At 39.2% G+C, this 26,090-nt stretch overlaps 2 protein-coding genes across 4 annotated transcripts in view; one reads left to right on the plus strand and one right to left on the minus strand.

Annotated features, from left to right (window-relative positions):
- Positions 1–6,819: 6,819 nt before the first annotated feature.
- On the minus strand, positions 6,820–25,876 carry kif18a (kinesin family member 18A). 2 transcript variants are annotated; one of them, XM_028401925.1, is made up of 18 exons: positions 25,743–25,876; positions 24,634–24,974; positions 24,203–24,360; positions 23,912–24,016; positions 23,497–23,607; positions 23,148–23,345; positions 20,308–20,484; positions 20,129–20,203; positions 19,922–20,022; positions 17,200–17,362; positions 16,528–16,692; positions 15,477–15,598; positions 15,045–15,334; positions 13,471–13,527; positions 9,003–9,366; positions 7,595–7,687; positions 7,370–7,467; positions 7,014–7,147 (listed from the first exon to the last, which is right to left on the minus strand). In XM_028401925.1, the coding sequence occupies exons 2-18, from the start codon at positions 24,947–24,949 to the stop codon at positions 7,014–7,016; spliced, it is 2,727 nt and encodes a 908-aa protein (XP_028257726.1). In that variant the 5' UTR covers positions 24,950–24,974; positions 25,743–25,876. The 2 variants fall into 2 exon arrangements, with proteins under 2 accessions (XP_028257727.1, XP_028257726.1); XM_028401926.1 differs by lacking the exon at positions 25,743–25,876 and having other exon boundaries at positions 6,820–7,147; positions 24,634–24,949.
- Positions 25,877–25,953: 77 nt separating this feature from the next.
- mettl15 (methyltransferase 15, mitochondrial 12S rRNA N4-cytidine) overlaps positions 25,954–26,090 on the plus strand; it is a 36,017-nt gene continuing 35,880 nt past the window's right edge. Inside the window, exon 1 of one of the 2 annotated variants that reach the window (XM_028402052.1) lies at positions 25,954–25,997. In XM_028402052.1, coding sequence (XP_028257853.1) covers positions 25,958–25,997 — 40 coding nt within the window. In that variant the 5' untranslated portion in view covers positions 25,954–25,957. The other variant, XM_028402053.1, reaches the window with a different exon arrangement.

Genomic DNA, 26,090 nt, shown 5'->3' on the forward strand with positions numbered 1-26,090 from the left:
AGTATGTGTGTCAGAGACACAAAGACTGAAGGCCACAGTTTGAGTCTTTGAGATGCATTGTGTGCCCGGAGACACGCATGTTATTTATCAAACAGGCACTTTTGGCCTGGAAGTGCAGCTTCCTGTCATCTGACAGAGGGGTGCTCTGTGTGCCGGCAGTGAAGTATACGCCTCTACGCTCACACATGCATCTGAGGAAGGAACGGGCAGAAAGTAGGAGGAGATATGATAAGTGCGGTTACATGTGCATCAAGCCTGATTTTTTTAAAGTTCACACACTTTTTTTGAAATATGATTTTTTTTCAGCTCTATACAGCAGATGTAATTTTTTTTTGCAAGTTTTTAAAATTAAAGGCGAAGGTAGGCAGGAGAAAATTAATTAACCTCTATCTGCAGAAATCCAGCCCACATACAGCTAGAATTATATCCATGGTAACGCTTCATTTGAAAAGAGTGTGCATGAGGCTGGCACTGCACTGAAAACTTTCATGAAAATGATCATGAGTTAAACTTAATGATTGTGTCTTTTTCATTTTTTAACTTTTAGCAGCATTATTACACTGGCTGTGATAAATCACTGTTTTATATCTTGATAAAAGTTTTTTTGTAACCATACCAGAAAATTACTCACAAAACACACTTATGTGCTCCAAAGAAACAGCATGGAAGAATATGATTTAAAGCACAGTGTCGTCAGGGAGACGACAATTTGTTATCTCTAATAATTCCATTCTAATTCATTCACATATGCCTAATGATGATAGCTAAAAAGGGTTTTACATTGTACTACAGGTGCAACAATGCAAACAGAAGAGTGATGCAGATGTGAATCAAGCACAGTCTGTACACGCCCACACAGTCCTGAGAGGAGGTCTAATCAGACCAAGCAAGTGAAAACACCTGTGTGGGTGTAACATGGCTCTGGCTCTAACTTTATTTGAAACAAAACCAATTAGGCCTAAATCAAAAGTTGTTCAGTCATAGAATAAAAAGAATGTCAGAATGGATAAAGGGTTTTTCCCCGGCAGAAGGACTTCCCAGCAGGCAGGCGTCTAAAGCTGAACAAACCTGTGACACAGTTTTTCCTCAGTTTAATGGGCAGTGTAGTTGTTTGGGCTTCAGCACTGTCGCCCCTCAGAAAGAAGGTTCTGAGTTATAATGAAAACAGCAGCACTGTGTGTACATGGGATGGACCATTTACAAGAAAATCTGAGGGGTCTCACATTGAAAACAAACCTCTTTTTTGCATGTACCCTTACACATAACGTCTTTATCAATTACTCAAAAAGACATCATTTCATAAAACTGTGTGAAATTTGAAGCCTTTTCATTGAATGGGAATCCAAACAAAAAACGGCGGTGACGTGAATCAATACTGCATCAGCTGGACTCAACCAAGCAAGGTGGATAAGTCTTGAAACGGCTGCTCTTTGATGGGCTAGCTCTAGAGTGTAGGTGAATTGTTCCGGGCTATAACAAATCGTTTCCAAATCCAAACAAAAAATGCAACATGACAACAGAACACATTGATTGCTAATGATTCATTAAGGGACACATTATGGTCAGCAATAAACAAGGCAGACAAGAGCTTTAATGCTACTAAACTAAGGTGCCGAGGATCCATGTCCTGTGTAAGACCATTACCTGGGACCTGTCACATTTATTATTATTACTTACACTTTCAGTTTCTGTTTAGTGAACCACTTGGCCATGCTTGGTACATGGTTTGAGTTTAAACCAAGCAGCAACCTATGAGACTGAACAACGATGCCTATACAGAGGTGCCATAAACCACAGTTCCTTCAGTGACCACTTGATGCCGTAAAGCATGTGAAAGCAATAATAGATAGATGGATGGTATGATTGATGGGGGCGACTGTAAACTTGCTTATGATTACTCAGTGTAATTATTGTATGTAGTTATTTGGAATCAATATCAAAATAGCCACAGCCTTTCACAGCCATTCACACTAAGCCTGAAGGCAGGTGACAACAATGGGTAAAGCAACCATGACAACACATGCTATGAGAGAAACACATTTTCATGTACTTCTCATGGCCACGGGGAGGTGCGTACTGTGGTGCAGTGAACACCTGTTGTTTTGATCACCTAGAAAAATGAACATTCTTCTACTGAAAACATAGAAACAGCTAAAGATGTTGATTGTAAAGTCAAAATGACATTTTCCACTTTAGGTCAGCTGCAGAAATTCAACAAGCATCACCAGATGGAATCATAACTAAATGACACAAACCTAATGTCACTTCAGACACAGTATGTCGCCATCAAGTGATGAATACAACCCCATTAGTGACAAACTTGTATGAACTCAACCAAAGACGACAGAACCTGCAACGTGAATGAGGAGCAGGGGGAAGATTTTACACAGCGTTTGAAGAGAACAGGTGCTGCCAGGAACGATTTGAATGTCGGCATATTCCCCAAACCTAAAGAGGTGGAGTCATCCATCCACTCAGTGCGCAAGCTTTCCTGGAAGTTGCGGTAAACAGTAATGAGCATACACTCATGCACTGTGTAATACCAGCAGGTTTGGGACTTAACCCTGTCTCCATGGCAATTGCTGCAATGATGACAAATTTGCCGTTTCAATAAACAAAATGACAGACAACAAAAAAATCTGGTGCCTTAACTAATGTTTCAGTGTTGTATGTTTTTAGTGATTTAGTCATCACATGTGTAACACAGAGGGGACACATTAACACGGGAAGACATCTCACACGGTGTGCCTGACACACGGAATAAAAACAGAGAGGGTTTGTCAGAGTTTGTATTTGCAGTCTGTGGGATCAGACTTTAAGTCAGCAAAGTACCTCAGTAGACTCTGTAAATCGTGAAATGTTTATTTGCAAGGCTACCTGCACCATACAGCTCATTCTCCTGAGGATGAGTCATCCACAGGCTACATACAGTACGTTTGAGGTGGGCTTTGGATAAGCTCCTGGAGGAGAATGTAGAGGGGCAAAGAACACTGCTGAGCCATCACAGATGTACTGATTTTCTGTCACATTGTTTCACACCAGGAGACATTACCTGGTAAAGGAAACTGTAAATCTCACCCATCCCCCACAATTACCACCGCACAAGGTCCTGTCAACAGTCAGCTGTGTATTGATAAAGGGAGCCAGGTATTTGCTGCCACATCTGTTTCCTCTCTAAATTTGTTTGCAGAAGGAGATTATAATAAGAAAGCTTTCAGAAACTGCAGGGGGAAAAAAAACGAGGATGACAAACACACAAACCAAACATACACTTCATATATAAAATGAAGGAAGGCTCTGTTGCACTTTTCATGCACTATATCCAACTGTATTTGAATAAAAACAAACACTCCATGCTTTTCAAAGATTTCTCAGGAAAATCATCATCAGCCTCAGACATCTTACATCCACTACAATGTCCTTAAGGATGAATATATGTTCAGATCAACAGGGCCACATCTTTACACAACACAACCCAACAACCAGCCTCGTGGTTGTCCACACAACCACGAGGTCACACATCACACACATCACATAATCAGGGCATATACAGAAGGAGCTGGTTTGGTTGAAATGTTCATATCCTTCTGTTTCATTATCAATCTGTTGATTTAATGTTCTTCATTGTGAGATTATAATGTCAATGTTAAGCACAAATGACACACTTAACAGCCCAATTTTGTCCAAATAAAAGCACTGCACTAAATTAAGATTAGGATTAAATTTAAATCCAAAATTTGATCAAATCAAAATCACAATATTGATGATGACCATAACTATTTCAACACTGGTTTAAATCACTTTAAGGTGTAGGATACAAGGCTTACCTTATCCAGAATTACTGTGTCCAACTGCCTTTTTAGCTACAGTACCTCCAAAATGGACCAAGATTGAGTAAACAAAACAAGTTACTTTATTTCCTTTTCGTTCTACAGTGGGATTTACTGGACACAAATGTACATGGAGTAAACAACAAATCTTCACGGCCCCTGTTTTACATGCCAATTTCCATAAACCCCATTTAAATATTTGCATTAAGCATTACAGGACAACAAGCGAGACCAACTCTTTTGTGCTTTTCTTCTTCTACTTAGAAATTAGAAATGCTCTAATTTTTTCCTTTATCATACTAAGAGGTGCAGAGGTATACATTTACCAAAAACTATCAAAACCTCTCCTAACACATATTTAAATTGTGTGTCAACTTAACAGAAAAATGTGTTCATGTATCAATCTTCAGGTCTCCAAGTCCAGGCTATAAGGTTTTAAAAAACACACACACAACAAGAAGTAACAGTATTAGTGGTAAAAAGCAGAGGCAGCACTGGTGGTCAGCACTCTAGCAGTTGTTCCTCTCTGACATACTGCTGTAAGATATCATGTCATCTAATTAGACAGGGGACAAAAAGTTCACAGCTGTGACGTGTGGCCTCGTGGGTGTCAGAGAACATTGTAGGAGAGATCATACAGTAAGCTTTTTTTTTTTTTTATATATGTGTCGCTCATCCTGGCAATGTACACACAAAGGTTCTTTTCAAAAATAGTCTTTTCAGCCATTAAGGATTCTTTAATCAGAATTATAATAAAAAATAAACTAATTTATTATGTCAGTGCTTTGTGTGCTGTGTATTGTGATGGTATCTGGGAGTGTGGCGAGTTAAATGTTGCTTCAGAAGATGATGTTCATAAAGATCATTCATGATCTTCATGCAGCATCTTTGCATGAGCAGCCATGTCAGTTGTCTATGTTTAAAATTGCTCATCTTTTGACTCTGCATGAGGTTGTTCCTTCTATTAGGTGCGATAAATAAAAATTCCCTTCTATGAGCTCCAGTGACGTGGTGATTTAAAAAAAAATAATAAAAAAAAAAAAAAAATCACCTCACAAGTAGTAACATAATGGCAGTCAATCAAAAAAGTGCTCTGCCTTGAGGCGAAATGCCATTAAAGTCACTGTGATCCTTGTTTAACAATACAAAAATAGAGGTAACAACTTTGTGACGCATTTGCACAGGGGTGTTTTTTTTTTTTTTTTTAACTAACAAATGACAACACATAGCATGTAGTGTCTCTCAGGGAGGCAGGATAAAACAATGGGTCCGACATGATCTGAGATTCTACCTGCAGTTGCTAAGCAACACCCACCTCCAACCTCTCGATCTGTCCCATTGGTCAGCAGGAAAAACGCACAAGGAGCCCCATTGGCTAAGAGAAAGTTAATAAACTTTAGCCAAGACCTGCCTCCCTGTGTGCGCACACACTCTCTCTCTCTCACTCTCTCTCACACACACGCAATGAAGAGATTCTTGTGAATGAGAGCATGAGAGGGTGTCAGTGCTTGCGCAGTACAGTGCTGATATATGCATTGAGCTCCTGAGCTAAAAATAAAGATCACACTGAATGCTGTGCCACTGAAAGTTGCAAGACTGAATTCAAAGTGACAAGTCTAGTTCTCTCCAGACAGAGCAATGAGGTCCCACCCTCATAATAGATCCAGGAGGTATTTTTTGACTTTGGTTTTAGTATAGAATGCTAAGAAAAGCTTGTTTGTGGTGATTCTCCACATTTCATCATGTTGAAGATGCACTACAGGAAAGCCCAAAATATTTTTGAAACACTGTTTGAAGGTTATACTTGGCAGCATCTCCTACATGTTTTGTTTTCAGGCCTGTCCACAGACTTACACCACTGTTTCCTTCTTGCTAAACATTAAATTAACATTATTTATATTAACTAGTCTCTAGTTACTCCAGTACATCAATGCCCATAGACATATGGGTGTCTACTGGGATCAACTCCCTTTTAAGTGGCCATTCAAGGAATTGTCTTTTTTGGGACCAGAAAGAGGTAAAAAATGTTTGACAGGTTGCTACTCTTTGCTGCACATAGAAGAATGATCTGATGACAACTTATCTCAAAGATGTCTAAGTACCCAATGGAACATCTGGATAAATCCTTATGGAGACCAGTGCTGTGGAGAGATTAAATTAAAGTTAAGCCTAACTGTTTACAGTAATAATTGTGTAAAAGTTACCTTTCAGTGTTAGATATGGGTGTAAGAACACTGTTTTGGGGTTGTTTTAGCAGCACAGAAAAGTTTGCACTTAGTATCATTAGGTCCAAACTGGATGGATAGAAAAAAAAATCTGCAAGACATTAGAGTTGGATGAATTTGTTTTCCCTCTTACCTGATGATGACCACTGTATCCCCTTAATCTTCTCAGCGTCCTGCATTGTCATGTTTAACAAACACTGCCTATGTGTCAAATCTTCCTTTTCAATATGAAGACAATGAAGTTACATGCAAGTCGTTCCAAGGCCATTCAGTTTTTCCTCCATTGTATTTGTTACCTTATCGAGTCCAGCATCACTTTTTGAGTGTTAGAACATCTTGTAACTGAAACTTGATTGAAAACATTCATTAGCAACATCAATGCCACAAAAAGCAGATGTTACATTTTAGAGTGGGATCCATTTATTAAAAAACAGCATATCTCAGTTACAAGCATTTCTATGATGAAATATCTATAACCCTATGTTACTATATGTAACACTATATGTCTATAAAATGGAATAGAAAATAAAATATACAAACAGCCAAGAGATCAGTTTGTTAGCTGCTCTGGATAATGAGGTCCGATCATTGTTTTAGAGAACATAATGTATGTAAAACACAGCACATCTAAAGGGCATGTTGCTTTATCTTTTGCTGTTAGTATCAATAGGTCTGTTACACATGCCATAAAATCTAATGGACCTAATAAAAACTAACCCCTAATCTATAGAAAGAATAAAGTTAACGAATCATCAATAGCTGTACAATGGATATTTACAATCATCTAAAACCTCAGTGAATTATGAGTCTGGATAGAAGAAAACAAAGCAATGTAGTTAAAATATCATTTTATTGAATTATTAATTCTGCTGAAGAAAGCTATAGAGTAATAGACCCCCTTTTCTTTTTAGGTTTTGAGAAAGATTTTGTAGGACGGAAAAGTGGCCTGAATGTTGCTTCACATCCGTTTGGTCACTCGTTTGAACTGTTGAGACGTCTTATAGAAAATGGACCTGGATTTCTTAGGCTCCAGAAGGTTGAGATTTCCTTCAGAAATGCTCCTTACAACTCTCTGGGGCTTGTTCTCGGAACCTAAGGACACCAAACAAAGAAAACAGTCAAGAATAAATAGACCTCTCAGTACCTGAAAGGTCTGAGTAATAATGATGGGAGCTGTACACAACAGAGTGATAGGGCAGTGATGTATGTCAACACTGGGTAAGTTTGCAGTATCACTTCTTATGACTGCATGTGTGCTCTCTCTTTACTGCATGGATTTCATCCTTTGCTTTGTTTTCCTGTGTTGACACTTACCAACAAAACGATGCACTCTGAGTGGCTTCTGGACCACTGAGGGGTCTCTCTTTATACGCTTCGGTGCAGACAGACCTTGTGTTAACTCATCTCTGAGGCTGATGATGTAAAAAAAACCAAAAAAAAACAATCAACACATAGATCCATACATCACTTTAGTCACTTTAGTGACTGTCATGCAGTGCTATATTGTGGTCTGAGTCACAAATGTAAATGGCGCATTACCGGTTAAATTTACGCTTTCCTTGTGCAGCAGACGTCATGTCCATATAGGTTGGGTTGGCTCGTCTCATATCTTGCATGGATTGGATCTGTTGCCTGCAAAGAAAAGGCTCATGTTACCATGTCATCGCTGCTCTTTGGACATGAGAATGAGGAACTTCTCTTGTCAGATGACTTGCGGTGGTTTGCAATACAAATTCGATGCATATTTGGATTATTCATCATTCAAACTATCACTGCATTCAAACTACTTGAATATGCAATTTGAAATAGATTGGAAGAGGATCAATGCTTCATAGGTGTTATAATTTTTTTTTTAAATAAACTTGCCTGTTATTTAAACAGTTGAAGATGCATACTAACAACAGGTACTGTCCACATTTTGGCCTTTATGTTGCCTCACCTGTCTTCAGATTTTCACCTCGGAAAAGGACCAATTGTTAAGTCAAAGCTCTAGCACAGACTTCTCCAGCTGGATCACAACTCACAAGGCAGAGATTGAATGTCTACCGTGCCATTGTTTGTTCTACTTTGACTCATATAACATTAACTTACATACAAGACTTTTCTCTTTGCATCTGTTGTACAGGTAGTGCAACTTTCCCAACACTGTCAAAGTTGCTTGAAACTTTATTTCTCTGCAGTGTGTGTCTGATACACTTTGCATGAACCCTGTCCAACAAACTGACACTCACCCACCCTGCAGCACAGAGATTTCTTTTTTTTTGTTTCCAGAATGCACCAAGATCGGCCTCTTCTTATATTTTCAATTCATCATTTAACACTGGAACTGAGAAAAAAAACCTCCCTGTGCGATTTGACTGGGACAACTTATTTGTCAGGCGCTAAGTGCTCTTTTAAAGTCTGGAGCCAATTCGATTTGTTTGTGAAGTGATTTCTTTGCTTGAAGTCAAGGTATTTTGATTTTGAGGTGGGTTAGGAACACATTTATCTGACAAAAAAATTACTTTTAGTTTTTGCTCGCCACTTCCAGTTGAAGATACAAAATTGCTGCTCGGCTTAGCTGACTTAAGCCTCTTGGCCCAATGTTCCAGTCTGTAAACTTGCTGCTGGTGAGAATACTATTTGCCCTCTAGTTTCCACCTTGTTGTTAATAAGGCTGGGAGGATTTACTACTTTCGGATGGTTTGTTTATGGAACATTCAGTGGGCAGCTATCTGCAGGGTGACATTTACAAGATGAATTACCATTTTTTTAATGACTGATACAATCTTTGCTAGCTGCTGGTGAGTTATTTAATTTCAACTGGCAGAGCAGCGGTCAGTGCCCTTTCCTAATAACTAGTATTGCTGAAAAGTATTTAGCGCTAGAAACTGGATCCAGAACTGAAGAAGAAATTGTCAGAAACTGACCACGTGGAGACATTTATGACATTCATTTACTTTCTCACCTTTTGGTTGGAATCTGGTTCCTCTCATTGGCCTTGGGAAGATGATGTAGTTGGCTGGGACCTGACAAGTCTGTTGACTCACTGCTTATTATGATTGTTTCATTATTTAGAGTTTGATCGTCTTTGTCTGTGAAATCAAAGGTCATGTTTGGATCCATGGTACTGGAGGCGCTAAGTGGCTGGGCCTGAACAGGTTCTGGTGTGCACTGCAGTGGGAACATGCCTTCCTCAAACACAGCTTGTGCTGTCTGGGCTGCGGCGACTGTCTTCGGACTTTGTGGAGGCAGTAACACAGATAAATTTCTTCTGGTAGGCATTTTGGGAGGTGGAGGCTCCTGTTTCATATCCATTTGAGTTCCTCTACCTAGAAAACCAAAGAATCAACAATTAATAAAAATAAACAAGGGAGTGATTAAATAAATTGGAGCAAGTCACAATGGGAACCATTGAACCATGAATCAAAAGCTTGTTCATTTTGAGAATCTGCCAATACACAAACTTACACTGTGATATACTAATTTTCTAGTGCACACTGCAAGTAAATTAAATTTATTAAAATCAATCTAATGTATGTGCAACTAAGCATCCTGAACAAATGCCTTGATCACCTGATTGACCTTTGAGAATGGCTCAAGACATCCCAAGTTGCTTAAGTGCCTAGCACTGTCATTCAAAACTCCCCGAGCCCTGATGTGGAACTATAAACAGTTAAAATGTCAGGGAATCAATTAGAAGCCATCCAGGGACAGCTTGCTTCATATAAATATGTAAATATAATTACAGTATTATCAAAAAACAAATATTTGAACCTACAGCACTGCAAACTCCACAATAAATTAAAAGGGAAAAATCCTTGTATGCCCCCTCCTGTATCCAGAACTTTATATCTGCACATCCTGTGTTTATTTCCCCAGGTGATGTGTGTATGTACGTGTGTGATCGTTAAAATGTCATGTGACGTAGGATACTGTACGACAGCAATGTCCCTATCTTACTTTGTGACATTGTTTGCTGACAAAATGACCAGCATCTCTCCGGCTGACAGTATTAGTCATCTTTAGGAGAAAGCATGTTGCTGTGTCATGGACAGGTTGTGCCACAGGCAGAGACTTAAAATATACATAGCAACTGGATGTAACTTTGGCAACTACTAATGTTTGTTTTGTCAACAGACCGCTGCATTACCTGCCTTTGGCCTTTATCACTTTTGGTGCTTGAACTAAGAAGCAGTGATGATCTGTCACACGATGTCAAAGTTTCTTACAGATGCCAAAAACTGTGACAGGACATCATTGAAATGCATTGTTTACGATTACAGCCTTAAAAGTAAAAGCAAATGAAACCATTTTAAGTGTTCAGGGCAACTGTAGACACATTGTTTCCCAAATGATAACATCGTCTGCACTCAATCAGTAATGAGTAATAACCAGTGAAGTGCAAGCCCAAGGCTAAAGAGTGCAATTTAAAAAATGTCACAACAAATGAGATGGACCATTCTCAGAGCGTGATCACTAGTACGGCAGATATTTAGCATGAAACAAGGCAATTAAACATTACAACGACATCCTTGAATGTATAAAAATAAACTGTGCAATAATCAGAATGGAGCTTTAGTGCGCTCCATTTCCCTAAAAGCATAGCATTTTAATAACACAGAGACCAAGGTTGTACAGCCTTGGAACTTTTTTAAACCAAGGAAAACATGGGCTCAAACAAAAAAATCTGATCTCTGTGAATGTTTCTTTTCAAAGACCAAACTGATGAATGCTCCCATTGACATCACTAAAAAAAGCGAATACTAAGTATGTTTTTATATATCATCGTTTTTGTTTGAAATAAGTGGTATTAACTATAAAAAAGGTAAATTCCTAACAAAAATACATAAAATGCCAGGTTTGCACACCTAAATGAAACCACAAAATCCAATATCCAATTGATAATTTTGCCATTGTTCGGGCTCATTTAAAAATAGCAGCAACAAAAAAAAAGGCTGCAGAGAAGAAAAAGGTTAAATCATGGTGTCTGCGTCACATTAGGACCACTATTACACTCATGGCATTTCCTGAAGAGGTGTGGCAGGGGTTAGAGAGAAGGCTAAAAAGGAAAAATGCCAGGACATAAAGGAAGTGAGAGCACTGAATGCAAAGGTGAATGACTGATTTATACATTTCTCCAAATATCAAATGCAATATTTAGCAAATGTGAGTCAGACTTCAGACAGCACACCATGTGAGGAAATGGTGATAAACAGCCCTTTTCTGTGGCAGAGGAGTTGTCCCCAGCAATAAATGGCAGCAGAGTTCCTTCAATCACATATTTTTGGCTTGCAGGGGATTAATACATGCATGAGTTGCTATTTCTGGTGAAGGCTGCACTGAATTAGGGTCGCCTGGTTGCTGCTGCCTGTTTTTTATAGTGCGCCTTTTCTGGTTGGTGGAGCAGGGGAGTTTACGTCTGTTGACGTTTTTTCCTGCCCTGCTGTGGATCTGCATTTTCATGAATGAAGCTCAAGAGGGATTGGGAGGGTTAGATGCTAGACAGACAGAGGAAAAACATTTGAGGGCAGGAGGGAAAAAAGGAGGAATAGAGGAAAAAGCCAGACAGACTGTTTGAAGCAAAAAGGACAGGACAAATACAGGGAGGAAAATGGAAGATGGGAGAATTTAGATGGAGAGGATTTTATAGAAATATAAAAAAGGAGTCTCCTATGGGTGGCAAAGAGAGGCAGCAGATTGATCTATTAATAAATGCGTACATGGACAGGTACTAAGCAACAATGAAATGATATGTACCTTTACAGAGATCACGTTTGTGCACTCAGTGATTATAACGCAGTCCACAAAGAGTTAATGCTCTGTCAAAACCACAACCCTCTTTAAAACCGATGAAATCTGATTGGCTTGCAAGCTGCAGGGTGGAGCCATTTCTCATAGCATGCTGCAGTGACTACCATTAAGAGCTGAGAAAGCAGTAAGGGACTGACAAACAGCACCAGGGTAGGATCAGAGAAGATTGAATCCAAACTAACAACCCTATTTATTAACACCTGCGCTTTAAAATGCTCCATAATTTTACAGGTGTGAGAAAATTAAAACTGTGCACAGCACACATAAAGCTACATACATGTAGGGGCATATCCCACATGCATGTAAGGTCAGTAAACTTAACAGAAATTAAGGTGGACAGGGTGAAATTCAGGGATGGTTCTCGATGATCCAATGTGTGCATAATTAAGGAATATGAAAAATTCATTATTATTATTTATGGAACGAATGGTGATGCACAGACTAGGTTGACTGCAGCATAGGTTACATTGCTCAAGTGATAAGTTCATTTGCAAAAATTAAGTTATTATTAGGCCTCTACAGGGGGAACAAATTCATGATGACAACATCAATAAGTTATCACTGACATGAATCATTGTGTAAATGATTGTTGTAAAAAGAGGTTTCACTGTGAGTGTGTCAATAAAGCATTCAACTGAAAGACAGTGGCTGGAGAATCGAGTGAAACACATGGCTGAGATGCAAAGAAGAGAAAGAATTGCATAAATCACTGGAACCGAGTCAAAAATGATTCTGTGCTGGGGTTATGTGTTGCTCAGAGGTTACTAGTGCTGGGTCAGGGCCAGTTGTATTCTTTCACACCACAAAGCCAGATGTTAGTGTGGAAAATTAGAAACAAAACTACCATATAACTATGAGTTAATGTATATAAACCATACAATATAGAGAGACTGACTTTTTGATATCATAAAAAACTTTCAAAACTAAATGTTCCATTAGAATTCACTTACTAAATTAAGTTTCAGTGAAATTCGACAGCAATGGTGACAAACTCCCTTGTGTTTTCATATTTAATTTCCATTCAAGGAACTCTGGTCATCTGGCAGAAGTATTTTCTGCCAAAAGTGACTTTTCCCACAATATGTTTCAATGAAATGTAGACCACCTGCTGTAAATATCATTACAACCAATTTGAAGGGCCATATTTCACAAAGGTTTTTAAGTTACATTTCCCCAAAGGTTCTCCATGTACAGAGCTTCCTCTATAAACTGGGTTATGACTATTTACATCATTTCATCATTCAAGTTTTGGCCAAGACAGGGAGTTTGCAGCACAGCTATAAATCACATTATATCACATGTCATTTTTTTATTGTGTATTTTACTACTCTGAACAAGTTCTTTACTGCTAAACAGCTGAAAACAGGTAAAGCAAATAAAACAACATGGCAAAGTGCAAACTCAGGCTTACAAACAATTATTTTCTACTCATATGGTAATGGAAAAAAAAACTTTACAGTCTGTGTGTCCTTCGATAAAATGTGTAATAACTGACTGAAAGGTTACATAGAGAGCAGGGATATGTGAATGATTGAGGGGTAGGAGGGATTAACAGGTATGCAGGGATTTTAGATTAATGATTACAGTGTGTTAGTGAGACGGGAGGAGCAGAGTCGATTTACCTCTTGGGGATGGGGCAGCATTGCATGATGATGTTTTTTTTGTGTGCCTCTGTGAACCTGAGAATAGAAATTTTGAGAATATCAGAACAACTATAACACAGACATGTGGTTTTCTTTAATTAAAATGTGTCATTTTACAAATGTAAAGGGTGAAATATTTACAAATGCCTAAAAGACCTTACATTCAGTTTTTATTTATTACAGCTTACTGCTATGTTTCAACCTTAGTAAAACAGTCATATTTCCATTGTACAATGTCCAAGAAATAAAATACCTCATGCAAAAGCATGACGCACAATGAATGTGGCAGAGACGTGAATATGGTAGAAAATTGTATTCATAATGAATTTCCTGAGATTCAGTCAATTCTGAGTAATTTGACCATTATACAAGCATCTTATGTTTAAACACCTTCAAATAGGCATTACTTGTACTACAATGTCAAAAAGCCTGCAGCGGAGCAGAGGAACAGGTGCAGACTTTACTGGCTGACAAACAATAGACACCATCAGAGTGAGTGAGTATTGGCCAGCTTCAGTTCATGCTCGCTGTGTGTCATGGCTTATATGTCATGAGGGCCTGGTGCTGCTAGGTCATGCAGAGATGACAGTTAAAAATGAACTGTGCGGTCTTGTGGGTCCCACAACACACGGTGGACCTGGCCCAAAGTCAAATACACTCGCCTTACTGAATGCTAGGACACCTGACTTGTATATTAATGAAACTTCCATCAGTGAATTGGAAAAGCAGATAATCTTTACCAAGACACTAATGCAAACTGTCATCAAGACAAGCCATCATCAAAACATCTGGCATTGTGTTGCAGACGTATCTTTAGACGTTAGCTTGCTAACTAGGTAGCAACAGACCATACACTTGTGTATTAACCCCAGATGTGCTAATGAGTCTATGTAGTGTCTTGCCCACAGCCAGATTTCGGCAGTACCGAGTATAGAAATCATATAACAACCAACCTGTATGATGACATGCTGAATAAACTATGTGATCTTGGATTGTGGTCGGGGGGAAAGCTTCTATTCCTCAGTGCTGCCTGACGCCTGTGGCTGGATGAGCAAGAAAATGAAATCCCGGCAAGAGGCCGGGGGTCTGTGTTCAACTAACCCCCTGCTGGTAAGTCTCCAGTCTATCCTGAGCTCCAATGCTGGATACGAAATTTTACTATATACGACTAGCAGCATAAACAGCGGAACTTTACACGCTGAGGCATTTTTTTTGTTTTCAAGTGCAGTGTTCTGCCCGCTGCTATTAAGCTAAACAGACTCTTTGTATTTTGTCCCAACAGCAACAGAAATGCAATTCTGCAATAATGTTTATTATCCTTATTGCTTTCACACTGACACATCAGCTAATGTAAGGCCTGGTAATGAAGTTCTAGATGGATTGTTAAACGCAATTTGATAAACTAAGGGCTGCTTTTTTTATGATTCCATGAACAAACGAGGCACACAGCTGCTACATTTGATTTTTTTCCTTGTTTAAACACTTGTGTTCTGTTTCTCCTGTATTCTCAAACTTAACACAGAGAATACAATTACAAGAATATGATGACTTACTGCATGGGCTACTCTGGTGGTAAAGCAGATGTGAGAAGGAGAGGACAGGTGCCAGATCGCTGTGGATCCCAGCACTTCCGCCTTCATTTGTCTGCTGTGATTCCACACCATTTGCTTCCCCTTTTAGTTTCTGCCCCGCCTCTTCCTGGTCGGCCCAGACCACTCCTCTCTCCCTTAACACAAGGTGCTCTAGATCTTGGTTCTCCATCTCATCTGCTTCTGTGGTCAGGCCTTGCCTCTGCATTGCTGAGTAGAGCCGACCATACGCTGGCAACAAGATGTGTACCATTCTGAAATACAGTAGAAAGATAATACTAAGATATTTTTTCCAGGCAATACCTCAGGGTCAAAGTGAAGTGAATGCATTTTCTTTGGGTGCACTGTTCACATTATTTATGTAATTCTGTGGGAATTAATTACAAGTCAACCTACTTCTGCATGCGATTGTTCTCCTGATCCTGCAGTGTGGTCAGCTTGACCATCTGCTTGATGTGTTGTTTGAGATCATTTACCTGCAGCTCCAGTCTGTGGCAATGTAGATCTTTCTCTAACGCCTGATCAAGAGGGAGAGGAGAGGTCACAGAGCAGAAATGATGAGGCAATAACAATATATTGAATTAACACTCAAGAGGGCACAATTAGAGGGAAAAAAATGCGCAAGGGGTCAGGATACTAGGGAGAGGATGCAAAGTTCAGTGTTCATCCATGTTTCATCAGAAAAGCTTTCTGCGCAGGGTAAGGGTGGAGAGAGAGAAAAAAGAGGACTCTGACGTAAAGAAACTACGAAACAACAGCAGAGAGAACATTTGACCGGTGGGTGCGTCATAGTTCTGGGTCAGTTCCTGGAAGAAAGGATAAAGAAGAAAAAAATAACATGGACATGGTTTTAGGTAACCGACTGCTGTGTGAGGGCTGAGTAAAGGGTATTGATTTATTCTCTTCAGTGATCCACGAGTGAGCTGGAGAAATAAAATGAGCACGGTTCTAATTACTGGGAGAACAGATGGGAAGAAAACAAAGACAGTCACGACACCAGTAGAGACGCTGCCTACCTTCCAAAATAAACAAACAAAAAACACAGAGCAATGAGTTTTAAAGATGTAACCAACATTGTGAAGTTTTTCTCTATATCTCATTATGCCCATTTGTCTTACAATTCGTCCTATCTACAAGTTATGTAGATAGGTTGTTTAGTTATACTCTCCATTTGCCTCAACCGTTCAAGACTGACAGAAATTGTTCTCCTATTGTACTGTTGTAATTTATCTACATTGTGTAGATTAAACAATCAGAATTTACAACAGACTTTAGACAGCAGTCCATGCAGTTGTTGTAATAAAAAAGGCAGGGATTAAACTAAGCCATGGGGTCATTGTCAGGAGAGCACATCAGAAAATGAAAGAGTGAAAAGTCACTAAAATACCGAATTCTTTTCACAAACCCTCCACAAATCAATCAACCAGTTGTCGCCAGGTCTACTCACCTCCGAGGTCTGATCATTCGTTTTCAGCAACTTTATCTCGTTTTCGACACGATGAAGCCAACCGTCATTGTCCAGAAAGCGGTTGTCTGCCTCCGTCAAACGTTTGCGAATGTGCTGTTGCTGAGTGACTAAGCTGGCAATCTTCCGTTCATGCTTACAAGTGGCCTATTGATGGCAATAACACAAGGTAATTGACATTATTACTTTAATTGCAGTGATGTTAGAATTACTAGTGTATCTGGTGCAAATCATCATAGCAGCAATATATAAAAATGTAATACTACACCAGTCAACCAGCACATTTTTAAGAATAAAAAAAATTAAATGACTATTGAGTTTAAATGTAGACACTTGATCTAACACCACTCACAATAAAATTGTTCACGCAGTTTAGTTTAGATAACAGATAACAGATCGTACTGCAAGGTTTAGTATCAAACATTCCTGAGAATTCGCTTATTTACACTTAAAATGGCCAATACAGCTGGGACCAACACTGGGGCTTAAATAGAAAAGAAGAGCCAGAAACTGATGAGCGGTGACCCTTTCCTGTAGTGGCGTAAATGAGAGGCTAAGACAACTATAGAGAAGTGAGAAGTAAAATGATGACTCAGCAGCTGTTTTTCTGCAGGGATGATGGAATCTGTGGATAGCAGTGTAAGCATCATCTACCTTCTCAGTCTTTTCTTTGGCACAGAAATATTGGGCCTGCAGGTTGTCCTCCTCACTGTAGCGCTGGCGCAGCTCATTCTCCTTCAGTTGTCTCTCCAGATCCAGCTGTTCTTGCCTGATTTGGGCTCGGCTTGAGAAGATGTGCTGCAGAGATTCTGACACCCTAGAGCGAGAGAGAAAGATTCTTACAACAAGTTTTGCTATACAATGTCAGTATGTTTAATTAATAAAGTAAGGGTCACCCAGGTCTAGCCATTCATGCAGTTAGAATTAAAATATGTGGTTTGAACATAAACAGCTTCCCTCAAAAATGTAAATCATAGCCTAAAATAACATAAATGTAAATAATGTATAATAACATAGATTTTATTTGTAGAGCCAGAGAGGCATGTATTATACTAAAAGGTGTTTTTGTGCACTGTGATTCACAAACATGAATGAGGACAGAATATTAGAAACACCTCTTAGTATAATGCAATGCAACAGCAGCGTCACCACAGGGATTCAAGCCAAATGTGATTAGAAGCTGCTGTGCTACATGTAAGGGGCAAATTTAATATATTGCTTTGCCAAGAGCTCTCTGCAAACCACTTGATCAAGTATTTAACACATCCTAAAAGGTCACGAGATATTTAATTTCTCAATGTGTTTAAAGAGAGTAATATGACTAATAATGCAAATCTAAAAGTGCACTATATTAATAAATCAAATGTTTGCATGTCTAATATCGTTATTTACAAAAACTACTTAATGACACTGGAGTTTGTAAGTAATGGTGTAACTACTTTGCTGCCATCTTCCACTCCTGTTTGCACTGAGCCAGAAATACATTCTTAGCCATATGATGTCTATATGTATTCCTGGAATAGAGCTGTGGCGATACCCAGATTGGATGCAAGTGGCTGTCTGGTTGAGTTAAAGCAGAAGGAGAGACAGGAGAGGCTTGCAGGTAAATAAGGCTGGAGAGCTGTCGCTGAAATGTGACTGCACTCTTCAATGTAACTTCAGTGACGTAGGAGACGTCGTGGCCTTGCTAGACTGCTGAATTTTTAATAGTGTGAGAAGCGTGCAGCCTCTATTCAGAGCCTCACACTGTGCGAGTTGTGAATTCTGATGCCAATGAATGAAGTGTGTGGGAGCGCGACTCATTCAGCTTTTCCCGGTCCTCTGCCCCCTACCCAAATACCCCCAACAGATGCCACTTTATGCCTTCAAGATGAGTAGATGCGATACGGCTCATCTGATTTAAGTGGTGTTAATTAAATGAGTATTTATCATTTCACTTTAAAAGGCAGAAAAACAAAAGCTGCCCTTAGAAAGGGTAAATCTCAACAATTAAAACACAAACTGAGAAAGATGCTACTGCTGATTATAACAGCTTCACTAAACACTAGAATACCTGTCTTCAGAGAGGTGCTTGTTATATATTTGTGGTGGACAGCATAACAAAAGTGTGGACACTCAGACTTTAATTTCATTTTGTTTTTAAACACAAAACTGTTAATGCCAACAGTTTATGATTCTGATCCTTGGGCGTCTGCCTCTGAATCAAATCCCTAGTCTAGACAACAGAGTATAGAAATGTCTTTTGTAAAGGCCCAAAAAAATGATATGTGTGCATTACCAGGACTGCATATGATAGTGGTTTATCAGCCATGGAGAGAAGGGCTTTTTAGTTTGAAATAAAAGTGGGAATGTATTTTTTACTGGGACTTGTTATACAAAATAGTGCAGCATGAGATCAGCACTTAACATGCACTTTTCCAGGAGGTAAGTTTCCAGGAGCTCCCAGTGCCAGTTTCATAGGATAGCTTTTCATGGGAATAACACAAACAAGCTGTGTACACATGGGAAGAAAACTAGGTGTGACACCTAGCTGGCTTTACATAAGTAATGGGAATTGATTAAGACTTTCATTGGCAACATTTATAAATCATTGTTTTCAGCACATTCTGGTAGTTGTGGTCAGTAAAAACTCACACACTCTATAGTGTGTTATGGCTGTATGGGCATGGTAGTACAAGCAAACAAATAAACAGCAGCTGACAATTCCAACCAATGATATTCACACTGACATTGTGTCACCATTCAAAGCATCTAAAAATGCTAGAGGCAAAAAGGTTGCTTTGCTTCTTTTTTAGCAATATTTCTAAAGTGCAACAAAACTACACTTTATAGGAAAAAAAAGTGTAGACAAAAATCCAAAATAATCTTTATGGTCACCGAGTACAATGTGCATCAACTACTAAACTCAAGATTTTATTGCCAAAACTAGTTCTGCTAGATGATTGAATGGTGACCTTTGCCAGCACTGTGTGGTCTGTAGCCAACAACACTTCACGATAACAACATTTTGGATGGGAATAAGTTGCAAGGGGTGAGTTGGCTTCCCAGTGGATGAGGATGACAAATAACTGCAGACCTACGACCTATGCGGGTGTAGCTACGAAAGGGCTGTCTGCTACCAGATTACAAACTAGGTGGTCTTGTGTGGAAGGCTTCTTGCATGAGAATCTAAACAAAGGATGGCAAGTTGCATTTAGACTCCACAGATTTGCATAAAGTAGCAAATCAGAAGTATACAAACAAGAAGTAACATGAATGTTATGCTGTGTCCCTCTGAATGCAGCACTACAGTGCTTCCATTTTGACAAAAACAAAAGAGAGAAAAAAATGATGCCAAACAACAGGTTAGCAGAAACACATTAATGTACATGCCTACCTTTTGAACTCTGCTTGTTTCTGGGAAGAGATCATGTTAGAAGCCCCAGGCACCATGTTCATCTCCTCATATTCTTTTAGTTTCAGCTTCAACTGCAGGATCTTTAGAAATGCAAAAGAACATTGAATCTCAGTCAGTGTTGAAATCCCCAAAAAATAAGAATGGAGACTTTATATTGTTGCATAGTGTTGTATTTTTTCTTATTACCTCTTTCTTTTGCTTCTCACAGATCACTGCGTATTGGCCGATATGACTGTCCAGACTAACAACATTACTTTTCAGCTGAAAAATAAAGGTGGAGAACAAAACCAAATGAATAAAAAACAATTTGTACATTTACAGTCCACACATTACAGCTGTCATAGTTAACAATTAAAGATACTAACCGAAGACTTAATCTCCTTGGCCCGGTTGGCATATTTAAGTGTGTTTTGTGTGTCATCATACGACTTTGATGAGGGGCTAACATTCGCAATCATGACTGTCCTGCAGTTGCCACCCAAGGAGTCTTTAAGTATCCGTGTAAGCTTACTGTCCCTGTATGGTATATGGGCCTTTTTACTCTGGAACAAATGAGAAGAGAATATTAGCACAAAACAAATTTTACACAACAAAACTAAATTTAAAAAAACAAATACAGAATCAACATACATTCTGCGTCTAAACATGCTGTCACAAGAGACGCTTAGTTAAATTACACTGGTAGGGACCAATAAACCCAACTATAATCCCATAACCCTACCATAATAAAATAGAACAAAATTCAGTGTAGAGAATTCATTTTAGATCTGTAGTGTTACTGCAGCTGCTCTGTGAATGCAGTAACAGTTGCATTGGATAAGCTACAGCTGCTTAGGTGAGTCACAGTCCCTTGGGTAATGGGATTGCAAAAAGTCACATTAAAGATAAGTTAGCAAAGGAGTGTAAAATGATCTCTTGTGTGGACCTCAATGGTGCCTGCATTTTTCCCTGGAAAAACCCCAAAGTCTACATCTGGATTCAAAGATCATTATAGTTCACATCAGGTCTGGGAAGTGTGGGGATAGCTGTGCCTTTTGGGGGAAAACATGTATTTTAACAAGAGTACACATTCAAAGTCAGTTTCTAGAAGTACATCAACACATTTCACCAAACCCCAGCTGTTTGTTTGGAGTACATTTGATGGTAAAACTGTCAGTGTAAGATGAAACCCTTCAGCTTACAGATGAATGGAGGTCTACGCTTGTGTGGATGAAGTGAACATTCATCTAATCTCTCATGTCAAAACAACAGAAAACTCTTGTTCAAAATATTTTATGTGGAAAACAAAATGAGACTAAAACTGGAATGCATTATCAATCCTTTATCCATTATCTATGTCTTTTTTCATAACAGTTTACATCAACAACTGTGCTAGTCAAGGGGCCCAGGCACATCAAAGAACTAGCGACAACAAAGGTGTCACATCAGGTGGGGCCAGAAAGTTGCACTCGATCACACCACAAAGACAATAGACATCGGCCAACTAGCACATATTTTCTGCACCTTTGTGAGAGGAAATATGATTCAAAAGGCTTTATTAAGTGAAGTGGTGATGACGAGGGCTGCACTGGTGTCAACTGCGCAGGACACACCGCAAACGCATACAGAAATTGACCAACTGCCCAAGCTGTGTTGAAGGCTGACTGTTAGCTTTGACAAGTTTATGAGCTTAAATAAGACACTGCTGATTAACCACATCTTAATGAAAATTCCAGAGCTGGAGCAGAGACCCAATATTTGTTATTATTTATGATATCACATTGCAGAATGTTTGCTTCTGAAGATTGTGGCAAAAAATTCAATGCAGTGACAAAAGCTCATCCTTCTATGTCTACACCATTAAGCATGACTGACTCCATCGATCGTACTCATATTTTACAACTGTTCCAGAAAGCCCCTTTTTCATGTGTGGGTGGCCTTATGTGGATGGAGGGCCAAACTAAAAGGAAAGGGTGCGTCGTTAAACGTATCTGCATTAGTAGTGGACATCGCCTAAGGCAAACAACTCACAACAAAAACCTCTATGCAGCATAGCATGAAGATGACACACTGAACAGCCCAAACAGAAGTAGCAGACATTCTTCTCACTCAAATGGAAGGCATGTCATGCCAGACACAAGTGAGGGCATTCTTTCTTGTAACAAGCGGGCACAACATGAATTCCTTGACCCTCAGCAGTAAACACTGGAGCAGCAAAAACAATGGAGGGGACTGGAGCATCGGAGGGTGAGGAGATCAACCTATGACTATGACTGCAACACACAAAAATGGTTGGTGGGGTACAGTATCAACAGGATTGTGTCCATAAAAGACCACAGTTTTAAACCAAGAAAGACGCAACTGTTGACAACAGATCTCATTTCAACACGGCTGTGGTAGATTTGCACAGCACTTTGTAAATGCATGTGGCCCGCTGGCACCTTGTCCCTTGAGACTGGTGTGCAAAATGAGAAGACTGCTTGACAGGTTAATGTATGCAACTGGAATGAAATAATACCCAAATACTCAGTTGACTCTACACTTCTTCGGCTCTCTTATGTAAAGATTACCTCCTGCCATTTATATGCAATAAAAACAACACTACATATAGGCAGTTTGCAACAGTTTGTGATGTCTGTAATACACCATAAAATATAGCATCTTTACCACAGAGAGTACATTAATTTTTACAAAGCAAGATTACTGTAACACTATTAAAAAAATGTAACCAGGCTAATGTAATGTGATGCTGCTCTGTGCAGGATGTCTTTGCTAACCAGGAGGTGTCTCCTACATAACTACAACAGGTAGACATCTATATTTATATGTTATCTTTTGTGAACATGTCACCAGACATCTGACGTCATTATTCTTGAAAAGGAAAAACATTTGGGCTTTCTAGGAATGAGCAGGCAGCTGTGGCATAACTCCAAAAAAAAAACGGAACAATGTTTGCAACACTGAGTGGTGGTATACTGACAAAAACAAATCTTAACAACATAACAACACTCTTATTTTAAAATGCATGGAAAACAACAGTACAAACACATTAAAAAAACACCGCCAAGCTGTCAAGATATCAAAATTGACTTTGATAACTACATGTCAGGGACTTTGGTTGATCTAATTAAGAGAAAACATTCTGCCTAATGGGAGAATTATGTTATTTTGTTTACTTTATTTAATCTATAGGATGTACAGTTAATGTAGAGAAACACAAACTCACCTTTGGGTCAGCAAGAGCATTGATAACATTCCCGAGGGCAAGGAGTGAGCGATTGATGTTAGCGCCTTCTCGTAAGCGTGCCCCTTTGGCGTTAGTGGCGCTGGCTCTCTCTGAGCCTGCGAGGTCAATGAGGCTCATTTTGGCAATGCAGACATTAGGGTTAAGGCTGGCAGTTTTGTCCTGCTGCCTCAAATATATCTAGAAAAAGAACATCATATTGTCAGTTTAAGATGATCAAAAAATTATAAGAAAGTGAGATTAATTGTTATATATGTGTCCCTTTAAACTTTGAACATCCTGCTGTAGCTTAATTGTCCACTGGGGTTTCATCAAAACTAGACTGAAATACCTGAAATACAGCATGGGACCTGGAAGACGTGGCATTCATGTCAGTGGGGTGCTGTGTCCTGTTTCGATTCCCAGAATCCAAAGCTTCAAGAATGTGTTCTGCAGATTTGGGCTTTATTGAGGAACAGAACAACAACATAAATGGTGTGTTATTCAATAAAAGGCTTCTTTTGAAACCATTAGTGCACTTGTACACTAATGTCTCATTAGTTTTAGTTAGTTGCACAGAACAATACCTGAATATTTCATTAAAATCAGGTTTTTGTGTATTTTTGTTTTGTTTTGTGGATTGCAAAAGCAACTAATGGTAATGTAAATCAGACAAACTGCAACAACTTAATACAATGACACCAGAATTAAAGCTTAATAAAATATGTTCTAGAGGAAGCATGTTAATGTGGCAGGTTGCTACTAACCTGATGCAGTGTGAGACCTTGAACTACGACCCCTTTAGAGCTGTCTTCTCTGACTGCGAGTGGGCCAGCGTTAGCCAACAAGTCTCTGATCTGTTCATTGTAAACCTGTTAATAAAAAACAGAATTACTGTAATAGTTGTATACACAAAAAGTGTGGGAAATAAAAAATATTAAAACCTTTCACAACTTTCAGCCTTTATGACTATCACTTTTGATACAAAAAGTAACAGATTGTGAGTGATATGAGTGAGAACAACACAAACAGAAAACAACACAGACACAAACAATCACCTCAAGATATGAAAATGCAACGGCAAACTCCTTTTCCTCCTTGGCATCATCCATGCGTTTGAAAAGTTCTTTCATTGTGCGGTACATGACTCCTGGGTCATCTTGTGAGCCCAACATTGTATGTGTTTTGCCTGCACCAGTTGCACCATAGGCAAACACTGCAATAGAAAAACAAATGAATACAAAAGAAGATGATGTTTTATGTAAACTGCGATACATGCAATATTATCCTAAGGCAGAGTGAAATGTATTTCAATAGATTTGTTTTAATAAAATGGGGATACTTTGCAGTAAGCTAGTATACTGCAGCTGTATTGAGCCTATAATTACAGATGTAGTTGGAGGACGTTGCAGAGCGCGTAAACAAGTTTGCTAACATGACACTAACATGGTAAATAAGATGGCATATCGCTTATTTCTTAATATCTTACCTGTGCAGTTGAATCCATTCATCACACCATCTAACACTCCTTTAGTGGTGCCCTCAAAAACATCAAGTTGAGTTGAATGTTTATCAAAGACATGGTCAAAAACAAACTTTAGGTCTTTGTTACTCCTCTTGTTGATGTTTCTATTTCGTACTCTTTGTGACCCAAAACATGACATGTCCTCTTCCTTGGGGTCAAAGATGAGCATATGGTTATCCACCACCTGGACCACATTTCGACAGTTTTCACGATTCTCACTCTCATTGGATGGCCTCACCCGGACAACAACCTTTACGTGGCTGCACACGTCGTTTGCCATTGTGGTCCCTCTATGATGACTGTTACTGCAAAATAAAAAAACAGTGTCACAGTGTGCTTACTGCAAGCCCATTTGTAAATTCCTATAATATGGTTTTTACAGAGATCAGTAGTTGGACCCTTGATTTGTGTCAGTCAAAGCACTAAGGATAGAGGATGTCATACAGTGGATATAGGTAAACATGTGCCTTCATCTTTAAAGGCTTTTTTTCTCTTTTGGATAATGAATAACATCTTTCATACTCATAGTAAAAACAAAAAATCAAAATGAAGCAACCACATAACAAGGCAGGTAAATTTAATGGTACTATTTCAGAGCTGCCTAGATTCACACTGATGGAGCGTGTTTATTCTGTGGTGAGTTTGTCGATTTGACTTCTGAGTGTTATATATAAACATATGGTTTTACTGATTCGTACGTGAAGTCAGAGATGTGGATTAACTACAGTTATATATCTTTACACTGTGGCCGCTGCACAGGTTAACAGGCGTTACAGGGAAACCCGCACTGAAGTGGACGTTTCATTTATAATAGGTTTTCATAAGAATATAACACTCCCATCAAATCGTAATTCCATTTCTGGTCATAAAACACATGAAAGACGCTGTTTGCTCAGTGTTTTTTTAGCACACCAGCGTACACGTTTCCACTGATGCACAGCTATTTGATGACAAAGCCACCAACGGTAACTTCGCAGGAGAGGCTAACGACTATTAGCTTGGTAGCTAGCTCTCACATGATTTGATACGGTAAATTAGCCTCCCTTCGTCTTGAATCTAATGTTTCGTCTTACCTTTGTCAGTGGCGGTTGTTTGTCATTTCATTACAACGGTAACGTGTTATTCCGGAGAAAAAAAGTGGTTTCTTTTAGTAATAAAAAGTCGCTGGCGAAGCTTACATGGTCACAGCTAGCACGGCAAGCGCCACTATTTTCAAAAACAAGCCTTCTTCCTCTGTCACCGCTGATTGGACGAGAGTCACTGGGCCGCCCGGAGTGACGCACGCCGCATGCTGCTGCTGAAGGTGGAGCTACTCTGTGACACACACGGTAAGCTACAGCTAACTTTGTGAGGTGTCGGCACGATTGTCAGACTCAGATCCACTTGGAACATGTTTTTAAATGTAACCGCCAATATTTGAA

Source organism: Parambassis ranga, chromosome 3 (assembly GCF_900634625.1).
Source record: "Parambassis ranga chromosome 3, fParRan2.1, whole genome shotgun sequence".
In the NCBI taxonomy this organism is placed as follows: Eukaryota; Metazoa; Chordata; class Actinopteri; family Ambassidae; genus Parambassis; species Parambassis ranga.